Source organism: Erigeron canadensis, chromosome 1 (genome assembly GCF_010389155.1).
Source record: "Erigeron canadensis isolate Cc75 chromosome 1, C_canadensis_v1, whole genome shotgun sequence".
Classification (NCBI taxonomy): domain Eukaryota; kingdom Viridiplantae; phylum Streptophyta; class Magnoliopsida; order Asterales; family Asteraceae; genus Erigeron; species Erigeron canadensis.
The window spans coordinates 33,146,201-33,170,831 of record NC_057761.1 but is presented as its reverse complement, the minus strand read 5'-3'; the positions used below and the strand labels follow the sequence as shown (position 1 = coordinate 33,170,831).

The 24,631-nt window shown below is 36.2% G+C and overlaps 1 protein-coding gene across 1 annotated transcript; it reads right to left on the bottom strand.

Moving 5' to 3' along the window:
- Positions 1-38: 38 nt before the first annotated feature.
- LOC122601459 lies at positions 39-22,345 on the bottom strand. Its single transcript, XM_043774219.1, has 26 exons — positions 22,185-22,345; positions 20,318-20,502; positions 18,441-20,228; positions 16,154-16,229; positions 15,611-15,733; positions 15,175-15,430; positions 14,651-15,082; positions 14,378-14,563; positions 13,995-14,285; positions 12,943-13,587; positions 12,453-12,849; positions 11,827-11,969; positions 11,163-11,318; positions 8,073-8,288; positions 7,438-7,983; positions 7,294-7,353; positions 6,335-6,663; positions 5,784-6,213; positions 4,909-5,376; positions 4,690-4,806; positions 4,120-4,241; positions 3,363-4,032; positions 2,668-2,922; positions 2,394-2,576; positions 1,473-1,814; positions 39-1,108 (listed from the first exon to the last, which is right to left on the bottom strand). Exons 2-26 carry the CDS (start codon positions 20,490-20,492, stop codon positions 359-361), a joined length of 9,156 nt encoding a protein of 3,051 aa, XP_043630154.1. The 5' UTR covers positions 20,493-20,502; positions 22,185-22,345; the 3' UTR covers positions 39-358.
- Positions 22,346-24,631: the final 2,286 nt, after the last annotated feature.

The window sequence follows — 24,631 nt, the reverse complement described above, 5'->3', positions numbered from 1 at the left end:
TGCAGGTACAGCTAACATTTCTATGTAGAAGGGTAACGTAGCAAAGCGCACCATAATCTTGTATGTTTTTAAGATTTAAAGAAATTGTACAACCGGCACTAAATGCTACAATGTACATTTGTTACAAAAAGAATTATACACCAACTAAACACAAATAGACACTCCCTCAACCAAAGACACACCTAAACAATCGTCACAAACATTTTCCTCTGTCGACTATATCTGTGTTTTCCTGTGAGCGAATGCCGCCCTCTAAAAGGTCAAAAAAAGTGATGCATCAAAACTCCAAATCTAATCAACTAACCTTTTTCCCGGCAAAATTTTCCACCACCTTACAGATTGTAGATATTCTACTTTTTTACATTAATGGAAGGTAGGCGCCACCATGCCCTTTCCTCAACACAAGGGGCCCACCATTGTCAGGAACTCGATCCAATGCTTTCAAGCAGCCATTAATAATATCCGTGAATCCTGTAGCTACTGTTGCCAACTGCAATCTCAGCCGTAGATCCCTTGTCCTCTTTAGTAAACATCTAAATGATCTTTCTAGATACTTTGCCCACTCAGCAGGTAACCCTCCACCTGTCAGCCAAACAGAGAACTGAGACTGATCCCCACGGGCTGCCACCTCAGCTCTATAGAACCGTGCGATTTCGGCAAGCATGGTGGGATGAAGAGGGAGGACTGCCACAAACTCTGCTACAAACTGCTCAGTAAGCTCGGGTTTTAACATCTGATTCCAGAGAACCAGCGCCCACTCACCAGGCTGATTCAGCCCATATGCTTCAGCAACAATTAGGGCTTCTTGAAAACGGGATTGTTCCACAAGAGCCCGTCGTGCATTGGTAGCAGATAAACTGAGCCACTGGAAATCGGGCATCCGAATCTGAAGTAAAACGAGAGATGCACTAGCACAAGCAGCACGGGTTTTCTTACCAGCATCAATGGAAGAATGAACTTCAGCAGCTTCAATATAATACCTCATCGAATCCAAGAGGTCTTCTGTGTGATCCTTATTGTAACGATGAAACCACATGTGATATGATTGTTCAGCCCGTGATTCGAGTAGGGAAGCTGTTTCATGCTTCATATCAAAGTGATTATATACCTGAGGTGGAAGTAAATAACATATCACTGACAGACTGCTATTATGTATATAGATGTGTTGTAGTATGCTAATAAGTCAATTTCACCCGTTTATCAACTAATACACCAGTTTGAGGTGTGCTTTATCTCAGGATCAGATGAGACAAATACAAAGGGGAATGGGTCAGATGAGACAAATTTCAAGACAACTAATAAAAATTCTGACAATTTATTGATGAAAACTTGTAAAACAAAAGATTGTTTTGGGTCAACCTGACCCAGCCTGTTTTGATCAGTATAAACTCTACCCTCTTTGACGCGTTACCCGACCCACCCCGCCTGCCCAGATCGCATCTCTATTAATGGCTTATGGATAGATCACATACCATGGCAAATGCATCGAGATCATTAGGGTTGAATTGCTTGAGTGATGTGAGAACAGCCATACGGAATCCGCTGACAGCCTGAGTGGTGCCAGTGTGAGTGTCAGCGGCAGCTGAGTATTTCTGAAGGAGAAGTTCCAACTGCCCATTTTCAATAAGAATTCCAAGAATAAAATTGAGGGCATGAAAATTTCCAACTCCTGTTATTAGGCGGGCCAAACATGGGAAATCGCCTTCAGAAACATATGCATCTACTCTGGTTGCTGCTAGGGCCACAAGAACATCAACACCATCAAGGCAAGCGGACGACTTGTAGAAGTGGTGTGATAGAATAAGAAGCTCAACCTGAAAAGGAGAATATGTTAATCAATACTTAATCACACAACAATGATATTGTCTACCACCGTTACACACGTCATATAAATATATGAGATGAGCAAACACATGGTGACTAGAGGTGGCAAGATTGGCGGGTGGGTAACGGGTAAAAAAGAGGCATTTACAATTAGAACATGCCAGCGATGATTGAGTTGAGCCAAAAATTTCATTTTGTGCTATTTGATATTTCTTAATAAATAAACAGTGTAGTAATTGTTATTGAAACTAAAAAAAATTACAATAACAATACAAGTCTTTGAAGCGAATAACTTAAAAGGTTCAAAAACTTGGGGAATTTTCAATAAGTTCACCATTTAGCTAGCTCGCTTTTTTTGAGATAAAATACAACCTAAATCGACCCAGTCATTAGTAAATGGGTTGCAAATTCCACTTTTTAAGGATGATGTTTATGATGAAACCGATCTCAAGCCTCCCATTCTTTCCCAAGGAGCAGTTTAAACTTCATATCATCATATAAATTATTAACTCTAAAAAAAGAATCAGATGGGAGTTTCTCTAACAAATTATCCAGCAAGATAAGAGTACCTCACACGCATGTGGTATTTCCTGTCCAGTAATCACTAAACGCATCAAAGCATGACCGATTTCTGATTCTGACGGACACAGCTCAGCCCACTTCAGGAAATCAGAAAATCTCCACAATAAAGGGGCAGGGCCTTCCTCCTTTTGAGATTCAATATAACCACCACGATGTGCAGCTAATAACCCCTGAATAAGGAGGATAATCTCATCAGTGATTCATATTCGAACATCGAAACCTACAAAAAACTAGTGAACTGGCGAGTAAATTAAATTGCACCTTTAAAAAAGATTCTGCAAGGATCTGAGCAATACTACCAGCTGGCATGGAATGAGTTTGAATTAAGAGATATGCTTCCTCGAACGAGTCTTGCGCCTTAAGAGAAAGCAGTTGTAGCAGTTCAATGGGAGTCTTATCAAATGCCTCTGAAAATGAAAGACCCAAAACATTCGCAGCTTTCACCACAGACATTAATCTTTTACACAATCCACGCCCTTTACCATCTACGAAAAAGGTCGTCAAACTTTCCAATACCTAAAATTTCACAAAATTGACCCTCAGATGTTATTGTCAATATTTAATCAAATGCATGAAAAGTAATTAAGTGTGGAACAACTTAAGAACTCGGTATTAATATGGGAAATACTAAATTTTAATGTGAAAAGATGAGTAACGGGTTGAAATATCACAAAAAATTCTTTTGAGAATTAGTTCACAAGTTATTAGTGTTGGATATGATTAAAAATATCAAAAGTATTACAAAAACAACCTAAAACTGTCAAATAAAGCTATCTAGGAGGTTTTATGTGTTAAAACAAATTTAGGAAACAAACAACTTGTTTGGACCCACACGGACCAACACAACCATTTCCTCTTTAGTTAAAGATAATGTTTAACCCCTCCTAAGAAAAGAAATATCAAAATCAACCAACTTATAAGTAGTTAAAAGGTTTACAACGTTATTTCATTAGTACCTGCATTGGATCAACAAGTTGATTGTCAACTGGTAGGTTGTGCGACTGAATTACAGAACGCACTTCATCATCTAACATGGAAACCGTTACTTTGTTGCTAGGAGTTGAGATAGCTGCAAGCTTCAGCGCTGCATCCACAAGAGTGAACTCTGATGGTAAATGTGACGGAGATAGCTTATGCTGGAGCTGCCTTGCAGCTGATATTTGCCCAAACTCCAACAGAGAAAGAACTGCCCTCTCCAGCTCAGCAGGTCCAATGCTTTCTTCCCACCTTGACAAGGATTCCATTCGAGAAGTATCTTCAGAATCAGCAGCTTTTTCAACATCAACAAAAGGCTTTCGTGATGGCACAACGCCTTTCGCCCTACGTTTTGATTTTGTGTTTGCTCCTGAGCTACTAGAAGTGGCTGCATCTACGAGATGTGGGCTTCTTTTATGTGCCAAATTATGGTCTCTCTCGTTCCTTATCTTCACTGAGTTAATATGATTGTCCATTTTTGATACAATACTTGCAGTATGGTCTACAATACTTGATGCCTTTCCATATCCCACTTCTCTACTGGGATTGTTCAGGGTCAATCCCCCTTCACTCTTGACTTGAGCTTCTGATTCTACTGCCAATAGCCATACTCTAGTTTCAAGTTCCCTCAGAAGATGTAGCGGGTACACTCTGGATGAATTACAATATATATTAAAAAGAAAATCTAATATGATAAAATCAGTAAAATGTAAAAACTCGTAAAATGAGTGCACATACGGAGCAGACTGAGTAATTGTCCCACTTAACCACTGGAGAGAAAGAAGCAACAATTCATGCAGTTCCTTAGGCGGAAGATCTTTGTCCACAGCTTCCGCATGTTTCAGGAAAAATAATCCGGCCTTCAAGCCAAAAAACCACAATTTGTTACAAATTAAATTAACGTGTTGCTCACTAACATATATGAGTAGTATATTAAGCATTAACAATATAGGTGTCAGATTCGACCCATTTACTCATAAGTGGGTTTATTCAGATTAAATTTTATCTCTAACAAGTCAAATGGGTAAGACAAGCTCAAAAGGAATAAAAATGACCAACATTTTACTATAATGCATAAAACCTCTAAACCACTTCAATAGATATTCTGGATCTTTATTGAGATGATACTTATACAACTATCTTGGACCTATATATATATAAACTTTAAAACTTAGGGAAAAATAGTGTTTCAGTGTCGATCCGAATGAAACATTTTGACATGTACAGCAATATTACCCAATCTTGAGCTGTCTAATTTGTAACCTCTAATCAACAACAATCTTAAGTTATAGGAAGTTACAAAAATACCTGAAGCGGAGGAAAAGCATGCCTAAGAAAGAGCATCTGGCAGTGGCCCCATAGTGCAACCCTCTCTTCAGGGACATCCCAAAGAAACTCTTTCCACTCTGCCACCATTGATTCAGCCTATTGAATCAAAGATTAGACTTCATATGATAACAACAAATATATCAAAGGTTACAACAATGGGTACAGATAATCCTATGGCTTCCATGTTGTGAACAGTACCTGTGTCTCAGTCACGTGATGTCCAGCTGACTTCCAAGTCCCACCACTAGCCTCCAACTGTTTGGCCCAATTGCGTGCCTGGTCCCAGTGCCCATTTGTTTCCAAGGCAGTTAAAAGTGAATCATCATCCAAAGATTCATTCCCTAGATGTAAAATATCATCTTTACGTAACAAAGGCTCTGCTAAATTAATCTTCCAATACATCCTTCGGTAGTTTGACATGGCATATCCCCCATCACCAAAGTCGGTGGCGGATAGTAGTTGCAATAAGCATCTTTTTTCATATGGAGATGGACATGTCATAAGCATTGCATCAGAAGCTTTCTCTGCAATGGAACTTACCCACGAACTCCCAATGCACCCATCTTTTCCAGAAGTTGTTTGTATGCTGGGATGTTCTTCCTTAATTCTTGCAGAAAACGACCCTAGATGAGCAGAAGCTTCCGACAGACGCATCTGGGAGAATGCCTGAATCCAATTTTTTTTAGAAAAAAGAGCCAGTACATGATCACCGAGTGGTAACTAAAACTCAAATGCTAAACAGAGGAAAGACTTCAGTCTATTTACATATAAATGGGTTGACTCGATTCATTCTTGATGGGCCAAAGAGATAGAAATAAGTAAAGTTTTGAAAAAATGGTCAAACAGGTCGAAGGTTGTGTATTTTTATTGCATAAAAATAAAACCCTCCAGATATTCTACTAAAACATTATGCTACTACTTACTAAAGATTGAGATTATGGGAAAACCAAAATGATTTTGGGCAATCCAACCTGCTTCACCTCATACAAAGACTACCCTTTTGACCAAGTACCCAACACCAACCCCAACCATACTGCCATATCTAATATTTAAATTGGAGTTCTGTTAAAAACCTGAAGAGCACGGACGAAGGGCAGTAGTGAGCATGATGGAAGGAACATTTCAAAAGCTCTTAGCAAAGGAAGAAATAGACGTTGCTCACAAAGTATTGCAACCATTTTGGATAAAGAGGTAAACACTTTATCAGATTCTGTTGAAATTTTATTCTCATCGGCCATTTCGTTGCTTTCTTCTCCAGAAATGATATTTTGGTCAATGAATATGCTAGTGTTGCTGGAAGCAGTAGAAACGTCAGATCCTTTTGAAGCTAATGTATCAACAGGCTCGGATTCCATTAGCCGCCTACGTTTGGGATTCCTACGGTTATAATGAAGTGTTTGGGCTCTAGCAGTCACCGGCAATAGATTGTTAGCTTCCACAGCTGCTGCAACATTACTGGATATCTGAGATGCAATATCATTCACCTTGATAGATGATGTTTCCCTAGGAACAAAACTCAATGTTAATATAAGATTTTAATCTAGGTCACTGCAGAGCCCAAAAGCACAGAGCTAAGAAGATACTGTAGTTATGACACATAACTTTTAAGAATATGTTCGCTAACCTTGCTGCTGTTATCTCTAGCCAAACTGTTAAGCAGCATAATGGAGATACATCTGGAAAACATGAAGCAACTGTTGCTAAAACTGACCAGCACAAATCCTTTGCTTTTAACAAGAGGGTCTCTCCAGGATTTTTCTGCTTCTCACAATCAGCTATGATACCAAAAAGTTCAACAGGAATGTAATCATTATCTTCCATAAATGAAGATTCATTCTTTTTATTTGTGCTACTGGAGTTTGAGGAGGAAGGGGAGTTTTTTCGTGACTGCATTCCTTTGAGAACTGTTGAAATATGAACCTTAAGACAAGGATCACTGAACTCCTTCGAAGCCTGTAATATAACACCTATGATCAAAGGGATGACAACTTGAACCATTTATTTATAAATAGCTCTATTCCAGGTTATGTTTTATCCATAACAGGTCAAACTGTGAAAGGGGATAAAACAAAAGGAGAAATGCTAGGTTGACAAACAAATTACAAATAAAATTGTACAACAAATCTTCAACCAATCAAATCAAGTTATTTTTTCTCTTTCTTTTTTCTCTCTCTTTGTTAATTGGTTCACACCACATGCCACATGTGTTTGTAATCATTTGTTTGTAAATTGTTCGTAGATCTAGCATTCCTCAAACAGAAAAACCTAGCCTAGTAAGAAATGGACTGGAAGGTCAATAAGGCTAAAAGTCACCCAAGGTGTAACTTAAATCTATAAAGCCTCCTATCATTTTGATTACAATACAAAATAGATTAATATTTTTAATGTTATTTCTGTTCAAGAAAAAAAAAATTGTAATGTTATTTGGCACACTAATTATTTATAGAGCTCCTTATAATTTGGAGAAAAGCCTTTTGGGTCAACCCAAACTAGCCCGATGGTTACAAACACCCCCCACCCCCCCGGGACGGGTCTTGCCCATTTTTTCACCACAACATAAGACAAAGGGACCAAGAAACCTACCACTTGAATGACAGTGTCAAGAGGATGTCCTTCAATTTGAGCCTCTGACAGAAATCCAACCTGAAAAAATAATGCCAGTTTATACTTTCACGCACAAAGTGGTTAGGATAATGAGTAAACACATTAGCTTAGGTATTATAGTACCCAGTCATTGTCTTTAGCTAACACTGCCAGATATTTCGTGCTCATGGTGATCTGATGCATTCTACAGAAATCTGTAACCAAACTCCAGTGCTGACTTGCAGCTTTTTGCTGTGACCTTAACTCTGCTCCATCACCATTTCCACTCATTAGCCAAGATCCACATGTTTCTCCACTAATCAGTGATGGGAGACTTGCCTTCTCCAAATTCTGAAGGACAAGCACAAGTGCTCGAGTGGCTTGTTTCTCTTTATCTTTTTCTTTCACAATGCCAGTATTATAATTTTTCAAATAATATTCGGCCAATGCTCGAGCCAGAGAACCAGTTATATCATCTTCAAGAGATGTTGAAAGAAATGTGGAGCCCTTAAATGAAGGTTGCACAGATTTGTCGGTATAATCAGCAGATTTAGAGAAAGAAGATATTCTCCTCAGAGCTGCAATGTCCACTTGAAGCATGGTGGGAGATAATCCACATAGCTCTAAAAGAAAAGCACAAGAAGCCACCAACACAGAATCTTCAAAATGCATAACCGCAAGAGGCATGACCTGCACATAACCAGCACCACAAGGTTATGTAATTAAATAAAACGAGAGTAATGGACCAAAGATGAAGATTATACGAGCAGTGATCTCACAGATGAAAGAAGAGACTCTTCCTCTTGTGTTATTGGAGAAAGTAGAGTATGAACATCAAATTGAATATTTGATTGCTCATTTACAGATGAATCTGACTGCAGTCGACGTGTTTCAAAATCGAATTTCAGCTTTTTCACCCTCAGAGAAAGGAGATGTATAAAAGCTGCCAAGGCACGACCACGATGCAGGTGATGCTCAAGCCCAAGTCCAGATCCCTGAAACAATATGAAAGGGGTGAATATAGGAGACCACCAGTGAATACAAGTGCAAAATGTCCAAAACCCTAGCAGCTAGCAATCACTTGACAACAAACTCTTTGTTCTGGTCAAATTGCAACGCTTCTTTCCAGCAGATACATTTATGAGATATCAGTCGACAAAAATACTTTTGGTATTTATAATAATATATAACTTAGAGCTTGATATAATAAGTTATGAACCATTTACAAGCTTATTGGTCCAACATGAAAAAATAAATGTTGAAAACTCGGAAGTTTAGAACATAAATTTTGTAAATGTTCTTCATATCACTTAAATACAAAATGGAACAAAGGGTGTATATAGATGTATGTGATGCAGGCCATGGAAGTTGTGTGGGCATAGCTCAGCTCATGTGGCCAACTTCAAAGCTAGGCAAAATCAAGTTCCAGGATTGGCTTAGTAGGGTCAACTACTCTTGGGTCATATAAACTTGTATGATAATGTAGGCCCGTATATGCACAATATATATTAATAAATAGTACTTTTTGAATATAAGTGGTTTAATCTTCTTTGCTAACATGGAAAAAAAGTGAACACGCAACTACATGCAAAAGAAGAGAGAAATGACAGGATTGATGAAATATAAAATTAAATTTAAGATCAAGACGTAGTATCTAGTCCCAAACACACTTAAAAGAGAAACTAACACAATGAAAACAATGAATAAAAACAAAGTGAATCAACTGCCAGTCTTACAAATTACTAAAACATATATCAGACAATATTCCCCAAAAAGTTGTAAATTGACGGGGACACCCTTGACCCATAAGTGCCATTTTGGCATTACTCATTGTCCACCCCACAAAGAATAGCTCCAAGCAACTCCCATGGCACAGTAGGCATGCTGGAGGCAAAGGGGTGAACCCAAGACCTCCTTATTCCCAAAAGTCTCAGTGGGCCCATGTGTTTTACGGGTGAGGGACAACGTGAGCTACGCTCAATTGGTATATATTAGACAATATTATATTCAGGGTTTGTTAGTTATTGTCATCAGATATATTTGGATAATATTTATCTTTGAGTGTTCCCTATATCATGTCTTTCTATGTTTTGTATTGTAATATTAGTACGAAAGACTTCTACAAAAGAACTTTATCCTCTTTCTACTAGATCACAGTTAAGAAAGTACCACTACCCCTTTCAGTGAACCTATAGGCTTAATGAGATAGAATCAATTAATATATTAACTAGCACTCAAATCACATCTTATGTTCTTCTATTAGTGATGTGTTTTTTTGTGCTTCAAGTTGAACCGTATTAAACTGAAGGATGAAATTGTAATGATAATACTTTCCGATGTGATTAGGGTTATAATACGTGTAGTTTATATATACCACAATATTACTAATATCATCTTAGTCTAATACTCCCCTGCAAGCTAAGCGTGGGAGCGATTCAAGCTTGAAACATAAAAAAGATAAGAACCGTAAATAACAAAAAACCATAAAAAAAAAAAAAAAACACTCAGATTTAAAAGCAATGTCTTCATCTTCAAATTTTCATCAACTTCTGCTCTTCAAACATTTGATCCCTTTGGGTTTTATGGCTGATGTCTCGAGATTCCCTCCATTGAACACCTTTTCTCCCTCGTTTCCATCTCCAACTTGTATTTGTGCCGGAAAAGGAAAAGTAAATCGCTGTTGTGAGCGGTGCCGCCTTCGCATGGCGGAAGTATGTTGAATTGGGTTAATAGAAACAGTTGTGTGCTTCACCCGATTGTATACTACGGTTGTATTCTTCCGTTGGCGGCGCATTGTGGCGACAACTAGGGTTTCATATGTTTTCACAAATTGATAAAACTGTTGCCGGAACGGTCTCTATATGTTTTCATACGTTGTATAGCGGCAGATGGTGGCGGCATCCAGAAGCTTTTTATGCTTCGATGTTGGTGAGAGCGGCGGTTGCCTGTTACAATAGCAGGCTGACGGATGGGATGCGTACGGCGGCGCTAGACTTTAGCAGAGGTCAGGGTGGCAAAACTAGGCACGACTTCCCATAGAAATATAAAAACAACGAACGCAAAATTATATTGTTGTTTCCGACAAATACGAAACAAGCTAAGAATTATGGAGGGCCTCATTTAACAATTACTTATCTGTTTTCAACGGCTTGAACACACAAACCGAATTGGGATATTGGAATATACAAATGGTAACAAAGAAATGACGTAAACAATCAATTAAAAAAAGTTGACACAAACTAAAACCTCTAATTTAATTGAAGATTTCGATCAACTGCTAACAAAGAAACAAATGATAAAATATGATTATGGGAAGGAATGGTGATGAGTTTTTTCTTTCCCCTTTGAGGAAGGAGTAGCTTGTTGGAGTGTTTGTGGCTATGATACCATATTAAACTAAAGGATGAAATTGTACTGATAATATCTTGTGACGCGATTAGGGTTAGAATACGTGTAGTTTATATAGACCATGATACTACTAATATCATCCTAGTCTAATAACCAGCTTGAGATTATTAGCTAAGCACTTGAAGAATTTACTTCTTAAGCGATTACCTTGCTATCTAGAGAGCGTAGTACGGATACGATAATGAAAGTCAAGGTTAAATGTTTCACAAAGAAATAAATTATATGTATTTTTTTTTATGTTAGACTAGTAGGAAAATAAGATATAATTCTTCTATTGACTTCTTAACCACACATTTATATTGGAGGCTCAACTGTATTTGATTAGAAAAAGAACCTTTAAGTGATGTCCACAATATCACTAAAGAGAGCTAAAGAAAGAGAATGGCTAACTTCTAGATAGTGAATTTATCTAAGTGGCATGGTCCCTCATTATTGAGTTTTGGATTACAAGAATGACTAACCTCTACTGAAGAACCATATAATTCCTCTACATGTCTCTGGATAGCAGCTTCCCAGGACAACGTGCTGATCTTGGCTTGCTCATTACAATCAACATCTCTAAGAAACAAAGATTCTTCCACCGGCAATCCTGGTACAGATTGCCAACCAAGAGGACCCTGCGGTCAATGCAAGAAGATAAACAGCTATCACGTACATTTTTTTTATTTTCCTGCCCAAAAAAATGCTCCAGCATATATTGAAGAAAACATCTGACAGGCTCCATGTGTTGTGTATATGGTTCTAGAATCTATTCCAAAGGCGTAGATTTAGTTTGGAATAGGTCTATTCATGATCCTCTGGACATGCGTCAGGATCTAGGACCTTGTGTCTTTATGTGTGGGAATCCCACACAAAGCATGTAAACTTTTTATCAACTGATTACATATACATGTTGTCAGTGGTACTGTCTTCTAAACATAAAAATATATAATGAAAAACATCCTTACTATTGACAAAAGGGAATCTTGCTATCAAAACAAACCTTTATCAATATTTTAGAAGAATGGAAAATTAGGTAACTCTTACTTCAAACTGTTAAGTGGCTACCAGGCCTTTATTTTGGGACATCATAAAGCTGTACATACAGCTATCAAAAAGAAATTAAGTAGCTATCACACTATTAACCTGTACATAAAGCTGAACCAGTCTCCGGACAGCCTTAGAGACCCATCCTGGAAGCATTTGTTCGAGTGAAGTATCATGTCCAGCAGAGTAAAAGATATTGTCACGCCAGTTCAGGTAGTCTGATAAATAAGAATTTCCGAACACTGCATGCAAATAAAAGGGTCAGAAAAATACAGTTGAGCCTTAGAACCTGTTTCCTCAAGAACAGATGGTTGGATGGCAAATCGGTGGGTTCGCTAACTTTAGTACGGACCACGCGGCTGGTCAAGCAAATCAAGGACTTGCCTTGTCCATTCCATTAGTTTTATAAAGATTTAACTTGTTACATATGACTATATGAGTACAGTTATTGCAATAGCCATGCAATAATCTTAAAGCTAGTTAGGAGGTTTTATGCATTTGATACCTGAATACACCACATATAAAGTTTGACTGATTGACCTGTTCAACCAACTCTACCAGTTCCATTATTAGTTTAAATGTTTTGGCCTAATGTGTTTTTGACCCGCTTGATATTAAAAAAAAATTGTCACGATTAGACACACTTGTAGGTAAAGAGAATACAAACTGCCACCTCATTGTAAATATAGTAAATCTTTAAATAAAACAAGATAAAAAACACTTTCCTTTTGATCTAGAGCTAATATAATTGCCGATCGAATCTTGTCCAAAACATGCTGCTACAAGTGTGCGCCATAGCGTAGGAAACCGTTGCATGGCAGGCCTAAGATTCTCTAATGTACACTGAGCCGAAGAGCTGCGATTCCGATCTACACTACCAGTACTCAAGCAATCTTGAATAGGAACAGGTGCATACATTAATGTGGCTATAGCTGCCAATTCTCCTGCTCCTTCAGCAATGTCATCAACTGTATGAATTATATCATCGATTTCCACCGCACCAAGGGTATTTCCTAGAGAAAAATTATGTGATGCAATTGCACGAGCATTTGAAAATGATGCCTCATACTCATTTCCTTTGACCCTTGATAAGAGCAACCACTTTGCCCAGTGACAATCTCCCTGTGTAGACAGATATTAATATGTATATACACATACATGAAGTGAGAATGTACAAAATCCAATAAAGTGAGAAAAGGTGATAAGATGTGTTACAGTAGCTTCTAGCAAGTCGAAAAGAGGTTCACGATCTATAGCCAACTTATGGTGATCAAGGTAAAGATCAAGCAGGTATGGCAAGTTAAGTTGAATACAATGGTGCAGAAAAAGCTTATGCAGACCCTGGAAAGCAACAGTGCTGATGCCATCATCAATTTTCGCTAACGGCAACTCTGCTGACTCATTTATTGATAGCTCGGTAAAAGATAGATCACTGGAATTGGTGACAAAGCCTGACCGTGCCAGAAGACATACTATTTCCTCAGTACCCTCCCAGAATTCTTTAAGAAATATGAATTTCTTAGCGAGCTGTGATTCCAAAAGTGACTTTAACCACATGGAGCATGTATTAATTGTAGGAAATCTTAGTATTCTGATATCTGGGACATCCATGCACACAGCATCCAAGTCTTGTATAGAATATATGTAGTTTCCATAATCACTAAATTCACTTTTGTTCACAGCAGAAGTACTTGGTAAACCATCCAAACTAATTTGAAGATTTCCTAGTGATGATGAGTATGACGGAATGATATCTACAAGCCCGAGAGCTTCCTCCCAGTTGCTGTGGGATATGTGGTACTCAAATTGTGATTCCCATGAGACATTGAGATCCACAAGAGAAAGTCGGTCTAGCACTATCTGTAGAGAAAAGCTTATAAATTATTTTGGTCCGGATTAAAGATATATATTATCATGTCAATGTTAATTCATACATCAGCCAAAAGAACCAAGAAAGTATCTTGCTTGAAATCTAGAATGGAACCACCCAAAATAAGTTTCACACAATGCAGTAATGCTAGATTACTTGATTAAGAAAAGGAACCAAGAAAGTATCTTATAAAGCTTTTTCCACCAAGATTTTGCTTAGAAATACAAACGGAAAGCTCAAGGTGTGAATATTGTGAAAGACATAATCACATAAATGACAGGAAAAAGGCCAATGTGTTTCCCCTACCAAACTACTCACTCAGCCTAAACCTATACATCTATTTATAAAGTATATGTATATCCATGGTAGCACACTTAAAATGTTGAAATGAACTTACACGATCCATGATTCTCTGATCCCAAGCATCAGACCAGACTGCGGCTGCAGCCCAGTAACAATGATGGGTATCATCGTCATCAATCACCGGAACTTTCGTATTTTTGCTGATGTGCCTCCATAAACCTAACACAGCTCCATCTAGTTCACCACACTCAATCATAAGGTTATTGGATAGTAAATGTAACAGAGGCAACTTGATTTCTTCTGTTGAATTGACATTGTTCACTGCCATTATCTCAGTTTGCTGGGCATGGAATGTTCCAGAGAAACTACTGCAAGTGTATATCCCCTTTCAGAAAACAATGAAGTGTAGGATCAGATTGAGGCAACTATCACTCATTGCTAGAACTTAAAGAATACGTATAAATGGTCAATAAGTACCTCAATAAACGCTATCCTTTCCAATATCTTCATCTCATAAGGCCCAAGATATCCATAACTTTTCATCACTTCAGCTATTTGCTTTCGAAGAGATCTCCTTACAGCCCCAAAAACCAGCTGCCTTAAGCAGCTTTCCAGGTCTTCTCCAAGCTTTTGTAACGTGGTTACACCAAGTTCAATATCATCCTATTGATCGTAACAAGCGATGTAAGTTAGATTCAAACCACAAAATTTTGGTTTTACATAACTAGATTAAAGTTTTAAAACAACCACCTTTAGAAACAGATCATAGACAATAGCTCTTCCAATATCACGAACTTTCTCAAAGGTATCATTAGGGTCTTTGTTAGTATCCATATCTTCTTGACGAAAAAGATGCAATTTAAGAACTGCTAATGGAAGACGACCAGATAATAATGCATCTTTCACTATGTTTTTTTGGTCTAAATTATCTAATTCCCAACGTGCCATCATATCCTTAGGATTTTCAAATGGAATGGCACTCCTATTTAAAAAACTTGTATCTACTTGAGGAATAGACGCTCCCCGTAAGCTCTCTAACTCTGAATTGGATCTTGAGTCAACTAACTCCATCGATATCAAAGCATGCTTTTCCTGTTCATTTGTTGTTTCCAGCGATGAGGGATTTGGATCATCGTGTGGTATTTCCGAATCCACAAATTCCAATGGTTTTAAACCATCCCTCTGAGGTACATCAGAGACAAGACTTCAAAACTCGAGCACAATAACATCCGTAAAGAGATATAGTAAATTACTAAAATAACAATAGAACATACCAAGCGGGTTACAGATTTCTTAAATTTAGTCGCAAGTCTACATTGCATGTTTCTTATAATCTCCAGCAAGCGAGCGATTTCCTGTAGCCTTCTTAGATTCTCAGTTTCACTATGTTCTTTATCTGCTAAAAGCAATGGGGGAGAAGTATCTTTCATGCCCGGAATACTTCTTGACATAATTCCATTTGACATATACTGCAATGAGCCGTATCTGCGTATCATTTTGGTAGAAAAATGGGTGCCCAAAGACAGAAGCCTGAATCACAACTTATATAGCATAAGAAAACAGGGGATACAGAAAATAAGAGGAATGGATACACTAGATGGCACTTAAAACTATAACCAACAAAAAGCACATAAACATTAGTTGGAAAAACAATAAATTTTCCATGGACATACTCAAGAATATCTAGTGATTGGCATAACAGGACCATACCTTGAAGCAGCAGATACATCATTATCATTTCCACCTTTGTTCAACATCAAATAAACAGCAGCAAAGATCAATCTCAGGACACCTTCTTCTGCCAAACTCACACTAGCAAGCATCTCTAACGAACTAATTATCCATTACAAGCACCAGATAGTCACACTTCTATACAGATCATAGTTCATACACATTGACAAACAAGTTGATAGAAAACTACTTGACAGGCATCTGAAACAACTTCCAGCCATTAAGGCCGAATCTTTAAATTCAAGGGTCTCTAGTTTACTTTAGAATAATGCTTTTAGAGTCTTTAACTGCATAATTACTACCACTCGTAACAACTTTTAAGGTCCCATAAACAATACTCCCTCTGATTCATTGTATATTTGCTCAATAGCCAATCTAAAAATGTTTGACAATATCAACTTAGTGTAGAAACTAGTTATGTAATTATATGGATGATTAACTTTGTTTTGGACGTAAAGATTTAACAAGACGATAGCAAAATTTACTTGTTTACAATGGATACAAGGAAATTCTAAATCTTACATCTCAATCTCCTGATAGTTCAAGTAATCCAATGCCAGTTGCAAGCGACGAATCCGAGAAACCTTCAGGTTCCACCCTGACAGAAATCAAATTAAATTTAAGTTACATGCAACTTTCAATACGTCAGTTTCAGAAATCATATGTTTATGAGCCAACCGTCTCCAGCCAAAGTTAAACATCTGGTTTAAAATACTTACATAGAACTGTATGATAATCACGATTATAAGACAATCCAAATGCCCGGATATAATAAACCTCTTAACATATGATTTTATAATATAGATAACTAGGTACCTCACAGATAACATTATCTTGTCTTGCTACCAACCTACGACGTACAATCTTGACTTGGCTGCCTTATAGAGTATGACAAAAAGACAGACCCATTACATGGCACTGGCCATAGGGGTGTAGATATAGACCCTAAATCAACACCCCCAGCTTTTGCTTCAAATAGTTTGAGCAAAACCACAATGCCATCAAGAGGAGAGGACCTGAACAGCGCCATCGTGGCCTTCCACTTTTAACATCTATCAATATTCTCCTGTCTATAAATAGAATGAACAAATATTGAACTGATCTGTAGCCTACTACTACTTTCCCTGTCATGTTTCTCACGAAAGTGTCGCCTCTAGGATGAATTTGAGGTATGTATTGGATAAGGGTTCAACTTTATATTCCTTATTGGAGTGAGAAAGTCAAAATATTCAAGGCGTTTAAGATTATTCTTCGTTTGATGCATCTAAAGAGGAATCAACTATAAACAAAGTGTGTATCTAAGTTGAACAAGTACACTTCACATCCTTCACATGTCTAAATTGAGTCAACAACCTGATATTCTTTATCTAAATGTTTGGTGTCCAGGTCATCTAATCAAAAGGAGATTTTATGTATTTTAATATGTTTCTGATTATTCTCCATGGTTACTTGCATTTGTTCGCCCTAAAATTCATCCTATAGTTTCTTCTTATGATGTCTATATTATAAAGTCATTTCAGCACATGATGCTTTGCAGAAAAGAATTACAAACTTTGTGAATATGTAGTGGAATAATTTAAGACCTAAGTGCATAAACTCCTGGCAAACCAAAATGTTTTGAAACATTTAATACAGTGATTAGTTTGTATTAAGGTGGTGCTCATTTCTGACATAGATGCTTAATTGGTGGCCCTAGGCATAAAACCTATAACATTAATGTTATAGCTTTGTTTCTTCAATGATAGTAATTGTGTTCCTAGGTCAATTTCTGAGCCACTGTCACCTACTAGATGAGAGAGTATGCACAAGAAAGATATATATGCACTTTTGGGTAATGAGCACTAGGTGTTTAATGACCCCCCGTATATTGGTTATACGGGGGTATATCTCATGATACTTAATTTGGATGGCACTTTCACACATACAAAGGCTTGATTAATAGCCAAGAGTTACTTGCACCCATATGAAGAGCACCATACCTTTGACATTTTGCTAATATAATATCAATTTGTTTGGTTAGTTATCAAGTCTCCATGCACACCTGGTATTAGTATGAAATAGATATCAAGAATATATATTTCTCAAACAATTCTTCAAAAGGGGGTTCATATGGAGCACATTGCATGTGTCGTGACCCAAGACATCCACAATCCTGATAAGAACGGGTTAAATTTTTATTAATAAAGCAAGAGCAACAAAAGGAGAGTTATATTCCTACAATTCGAGAAGTAGGTGATCTCACAAATAACTAAACCTTAACCCTATGTCCCTATTAATACTAGAGGTGCCCAAACCTTACCATAAGACCTTGACTTCATTACCAATAATCTTAACTAATCAAGGGAAAGTAATCTTATTAAAACTTAAAAGACAACTAAGACCTCTAATTATGAAAATTGCCAAAAGCATCAGATCCATTAAAAACATATATCATCATTTGGACTAAATTAGATGGCGAATAGGTTGATACTTTCTTTTTATCAGAAGCCTATGAAAATTAAAGGCAATGTGAAGTTCTTATAACTATTTGATCTTTCAAGCTAAGATGAGAGGACTGTTCAAGTAATACATGACTACATGTTGAGAAGATCATTATTACTTTTAATAATTCAGGGAGAGTTGATCAGTGCATCAGCCAGTATTACATAATTACATATCTACCAGTGAAGATACATGGAAAAAATGCACATAAATAATGCTCAAGAATCAAACAAATATTCAACTGCAAAGGATGTCTAAAGATATATGTGGAAGTGATACATGATATTTCTATTTACCATGAACTAATATTAATACAGAGTTAACTTACCATTTTCGGAGCATAAGTGATCTGCCTCTTTATGGCCTTCATATAAAAGAACTCTATCCAGAACCTCTATTTTCCAAGTTGGCCAGGGTTGCTTCAATCCTTTTATTTCGATGAGGTTAACAGGTTGATCTGTCGAGCAACTACTATTCTGGCGGTATCCAATGGCTTCAACAGGAACACAACCAGAAGCTACTGATATGGAGGGAAGAACTACAGAAAGACCATCTGATGTGATCAGATACACACATCCATGGAACATGCAACCAACTGTATCTCCTAAAGTAACTTCCTGACTTCCACTATTTGAGCCTTTTTCATCATTCGTAGCTGAATCTACATACATGTTAGTATGTATAATTCGTGAAGTCCCTATTCTCAGTGTACTATACTTTCTACTGAGCCGAGTGATTCCAAATGGAGAAAGACAAATAATATCATCGTTATCATGTTTATCTGTTGGAAGAAATATACTTCTCAAAGCATAGGTTAACTTTTCAGAACTGTGGATCTTATGTTCCACTCTCTGTAAAGTAGCTGAGAAACCAGTGATACCTGACTCATTACTTTGCATATTTTCAATAGAAAAACCTCTATCCTTTACAAATCTTATGTCTGGAGATAGATTGTCATATAACATCTGGTGGCTGATGTCAGCACCACCAACCTCCCAACCATCAAATGTCTGGTACCTTAATTTTTGAAATTGTGGCAGAGACTTCTTAACTGAGTTATTTATACCTTGAACATGGTCACTGGCACAAATTACATAAACTATACCATAGTCATCGACTGCAGCCAACAATGATGTATGTGAAGCAACAAGAAGTTTCCTAAACACACCTTTCCCAGAATCACTGGTTTTATCGGATAACTTTTTTAATCCATATATCTCTAAGAGATTGACACATGCGATGTATTCACCAGTTATATAGCTGAAAAAATATATTTGTCCCGCAGAATTAAGACATATAAGATATTTATCAGAAAAACTGAAGTCTGTCCATTGATCCACAGGAACCATATATACATCCTCATCAAGCTTCACCGAGCTGACCCACTGTATGCCCCAGCTAACTATCCTACCAACTAGTAAAAATTTTATTTGCTTTCTTTCAGATTCATTATCAGAGTAGACAGATGGGAATGTTAAAACAAACCCAATTAGGTCATGTGAATTATTAACAAACACTCTACAGCATTTGTATGAAATGTTCATCTCATCACCCTCAGGATCTAACTTGGTATTCCCTTCTAGTACGAATCTCAGAATTGTAGAATCATTTTCAAATATGTTAAAGGAAACAACTGTACTGGAAGACGGAAACTGTGACTTGTCCGGAAATCTGCTGTAAAGCTTGCCTTCGGATTTGACCATTTTGACTTTAGTAAGAAAAGTTCTCAACCATCTCCTTTGTTCAACATTCTTATTTTCACTATCATTATCAGGCTCATCTAACTGCATTGCATCGCTTGAGGTAGATGGGCCCCATTCCACCCATATCCCTTCTTCATTCTTCTCATCTGACATAGCTTCAACAGGTTTGTTGCAGTCATTGGGTTGGCAAAATGCATGAACCGTCAACTCATGGTCTCCAACAATGAAAAGAAGTTCTCTGAATAAGCCCCCCTCGTGCTGACTATTTGAATCCTCACATACACTCCAAGCAAGTGAATTAATACCAGAAATCATAGGAAAGCTATTAGATACATAATCAGTTTGAAGAGGATGTGTACTGGTTGAACCCATATCCATTGGATTAGAATTGATTTGATCATCCATCGTTACACCTACAAAAAAAAAAAGAAGAAGATAAGTTACATGTTTAGATCAACATGAACCAGGTTTGGTTCTAGTATTTGAAACCAAGATTGTTCACCTTTGACTAAAGGCAGAAGTAGCCCATCATGGTTATGCGAAAGTAATAATATAAATTCCCTGGTTGGGGAAAGGAAAGCTTCACGAAACTGTGCCATGGTCGTTTTCAATCGTGAAGGTTCCCATTTTTGTAGTTGAACAATAGCAGGTCCCTCTTCGCCAAAGCTGACAGTCATGTTGTAATTACTAGAAAAGAAAAGACGATAAATCAAATTAAAAAAAAAAAAAAAGGAGATGCCATCAAAAGAACTTTTCTTATATGTCTGAATTTTTATTTTTTGGAAAAATAAGGCCACCAAGCAATTGAAGCTGCCAGGAATGGAACATGAGACCTCCTTTGGAAAATGTCAAGCACTCACCGCTTGGCCATCCCTATGGTAATAATTTCTAGATAATAACAGAAAACAAACCGTTGAAAGTCAAAAACTTTTAGGTAAACATGGCAAACCAAATTAAGCTTTTCCTATATGGAGCTTCACAATATTGGAGAACATATATTTTACTATATGAAATTGCTGATAATCTTGACTACGAGATCTTTTAAACGTTCCGCTTATATATATCTTCAATAATTATTTACATCAGTTATCTTCTTCAGGCCATTAACTTAGCAGAAAGGTGTTGTTACATGTTAATACTGTCGTGATAATTGAGAGAATTATCATGATAATATGAATAAGAAAATTAAACAACCTCTTTATATCTCCTTCATTAGCTATCCAAAGCAAAGGCAAACGAATGAGGACATAATTGCCATACTTGAATTCAGAATTTATAACTATCCGGTAAGCACGTTGACTTCACATAAAGGTTTATATGACATATGATGAATATCAGGTTTTACCTTTTGAATATATTGTCATCACAATAACAGATACAACTATTATTTGTCATGATATGTTGCATAAAACTAAAAATAATTAACTTTCCAAAAGCATAAATACAGAGATGCAAGGAAATACAAAAACTGGCCTATACACAGCTATACGAAGAGAGTAATCGACAGTCATGGCAATTAACATATACAACCTTTAAGAACCAAGCAAAGTAATCATAATATCTAAAAAAAAACCCAAAATTAAACCATGAAGTCACTGCCTGCTGCCTTCCACGTTACACCAACAGTACAAATGAAACTGTGAGGTTTACCTTTTTCAAAGGAGAGATTTATGTTATCACCCTCTAATATATATATAATATCCGACATATAGTATGATTTCAAACACTCTCATAAACCGTACAAAACAAAACTATCTGGTCCGTTAACTATATCCGCAAATTCCGCATACACGTTGAAAATCAAAACAAAACTTCTAACACTGATATAGTAAACTATAACTATTCTATAACTTTAATTTCTTTAATGAGCTTCTATAACTATCAACTAACATCCGAACCAACAACGAAACATAACTATTATATTCAACCATATCAGCATCATCTTAAATATATACATATGCCGGACGATATGTACTTACTATACTCTACTGATATAAGATACAGTACCGATTTATCGCTATCCGTCATTCATTCTAAAAATTCTAGGTTATCACACTACATACAGGACAGATTTTCAAACTATATCTAATTTTACAGTCATACAGTTAATGAATTCCATAAATTAATTACCTCATGACTTGAAACAAGTATATAACTAGACTATATATATATATATACTGGACTACAAATAACACTGAAAAACTTCAGAAATATAATAGACCTAAAGTCAATAACAATTTGTTCATTTAAATAATTTTAGGTTATAAATATAATAACATACATAAATACAGTCTTAAATACTGAATGTCAGATTGCAGCTAACTTTTTACAGTCAGATAAAAATAGAAATTATGTCAGGAAATAATTACCTTTCGCTCAGAAATGATGAAATTAGATCGCGTAAACGTAAGTCATGGTAGTAGATTCGAAGATGAAGATGTAAGAGAGGTTGTTGATTCTGATTTCTGAATTTGGAAGTATGAACAGAGATACAGATAGATACAACTATATATAATAGATACAGTAAAAACAGATGATGATGAAATAAACTGGAGTTGCAGAGTTATATAAATATTGGGGAAAGAAAGCATGAAAGTTAAGTTTAGATTTATGGTATATATCTTACTTGCATATAGGAATTTACGGTTGATGTTAGAACAATAAGACAATGATTAGTGTATTGGACAGTTGGGATGACGAGTTTAGCTACGGGTGGAACCCGATCAAATAATAATTTAAAATCGGAATGAAGTAAATATTGCAAAATAATTAAATCAGGAGAATTTTGAGTTCTATTAGGAGGAGGATGATAAAGTTTAAGATTATTTTTTAATCAGATGAATTTTGAGTTCTCGTGATGAAAATAATAAGATTTGAATCTATCTTTTCACTATTATAATCAATGTTTTAAATAACGGTATTTTGGTCGTATCGTCGGGTACCCAGTACCGGTATTATCGGTATACCGACGGAAATTTAATTTTTGTATTTTTATTATTATAGAAATCCTACAAAACTTGTTATAATTTAACGAAAATAGTCAAAATACAAGTACAATCCACTCAAAAATAATACCAAATAGGTATTTCATAACAAAATATAAGTTTTAAAGTTTACAAATAACAAAACATAACATTAAAGTATCAAAAAATAATTTTAAAACAAATTCAAAAAAAAAATCAACTTACCGGTATTACCATTCCGGTAATACCGGAAAATACCAGAAATACCGGTCGGTATTGAATAGTGAAAATATCAAACAAAATACTGGGATAATTGTACCGGGGTATCACCAGGTATCTAGTATTCCGGGTAATGTCGGCCGGTATGTACCGGTATTTGAAACACTGGTTATAATGCTGACGAGATAATACACATGTCACATTAATTTCAAATTAAATTATTGTATAATTAATCAAATGATATCTCTGTAAAATATAAAAAATATTGTTTTGTCAATGAATTAAGTGGTTAGAAACACTTCCCATTTTACCTGTGATTTTAACGGGTTATGATTAACATCTCGTTGTCTAAAATATGTGCAAGGCTTCAACATTATATGATGAGGTTTTGTCAATGTCGTATATTTATTGAATGTTCAAAGAAAATATCGTATATATAAAATAAATAATACAATTATTTTTTTAATTATAATTTATAAAATATAAACCATTATAATAAATTAAAGTATATTCACATCTCCACCAACTATATTACTTGTAATAAAGAAATATATGATTAAAATAATTCATAAAACTCATTGTATGCCGCTCTCTAAGACTAGATGGGTCGCACTTAATTTTTTTCAAGACTTATTTAGATATTACCTCATCAAGAGTCAAGGGTAATTTGTGTTGGCAATGGAATTGGCGAAGACCACTTAAGTCCTTTGACGAATTGGATTTGGTTCGAGACATGATAAACACACTTCCAAACGACCTTGTCAAGGGTAATGTTTTTTTTTTTGAAAGCCAAATGGTTCTTATTTTGTTTGTTGGGTCGTGTTTTCCTCAAGACTTGTTTGGAGTCGTATCAAAAAACATCACGCAGTAAAAACCCGGTTAATCGACCTTCGTTCTTGGGGTTTGTTTCTTATGTCTTAGTTAATTTTGTAATCGGCGTAAATTTTTTCAACCACTTTGCAATCTTAGCAGTTTTGGATAGAATTTAGATATGTAAATTTGTATATTTTAAATTTTGTATTATGACTTCTAACATCTTGTTAGTGGTTTTTGAGTAATATAATATAGTTATTGCTTTAAAAAAAAAAAAACATGACTCATTTGGCTATTGTTTTAAACATAGCCCTATAAATTAAGACTATCAATGCTTGATTCAATCTGAAACTTGATCTGCAAAATATTAGAATTGGGTCAAAGATTATCAACCTGATAACCCACCAACGTAATTTTTTCAGGTTGGGTAGTCTTGTCGGCCCACAAACCCAAGGATAAAATAACAAACATCGACCCATTTGACCGACTTAACCGAAAACCAACCCATTTGACATACAAAATCGCCAACCCCAACTCACTTGACTTAAGACCAACCCATTTAACCAAGTTGATCGAATACTAACCAATCAAGCCGCCAACCCATTTTACCCAAAAACAACTCATTTGACCCATTTAGCCCAAAATCAAGCTATTTGGCTTCCGTAATCCAATAGACCAAAAACAGTTTATTATGATTAATCAATTTGATTTGGGTTGACCCAGATCAGGTTTAAATTGATATATCTTACTTGAAATTTTTAGTGGGTCAAATTAAGGTCATAGATTTTCGACTCACCAATCTGACGTTGGTCGACCAAGCT

Excerpts from the sequence above, each read along its gene's own strand:
- LOC122601459 (XM_043774219.1), bottom strand. The coding sequence starts at position 20,492 with ATGACTGTCAGCTTTGGCGAAGAGGGACCTGCTATTGTTCAACTACAA. Across the intron at positions 11,970-12,452 it reads TATTAGCTCTAGATCAAAAG|TGTTCGGAAATTCTTATTTA; the intron begins GAAAGTGTTTTT and ends ATTTGCATGCAG. Across the intron at positions 6,664-7,293 it reads TTGACACTGTCATTCAAGTG|GCTTCGAAGGAGTTCAGTGA; the intron begins GTAGGTTTCTTG and ends GTTATATTACAG.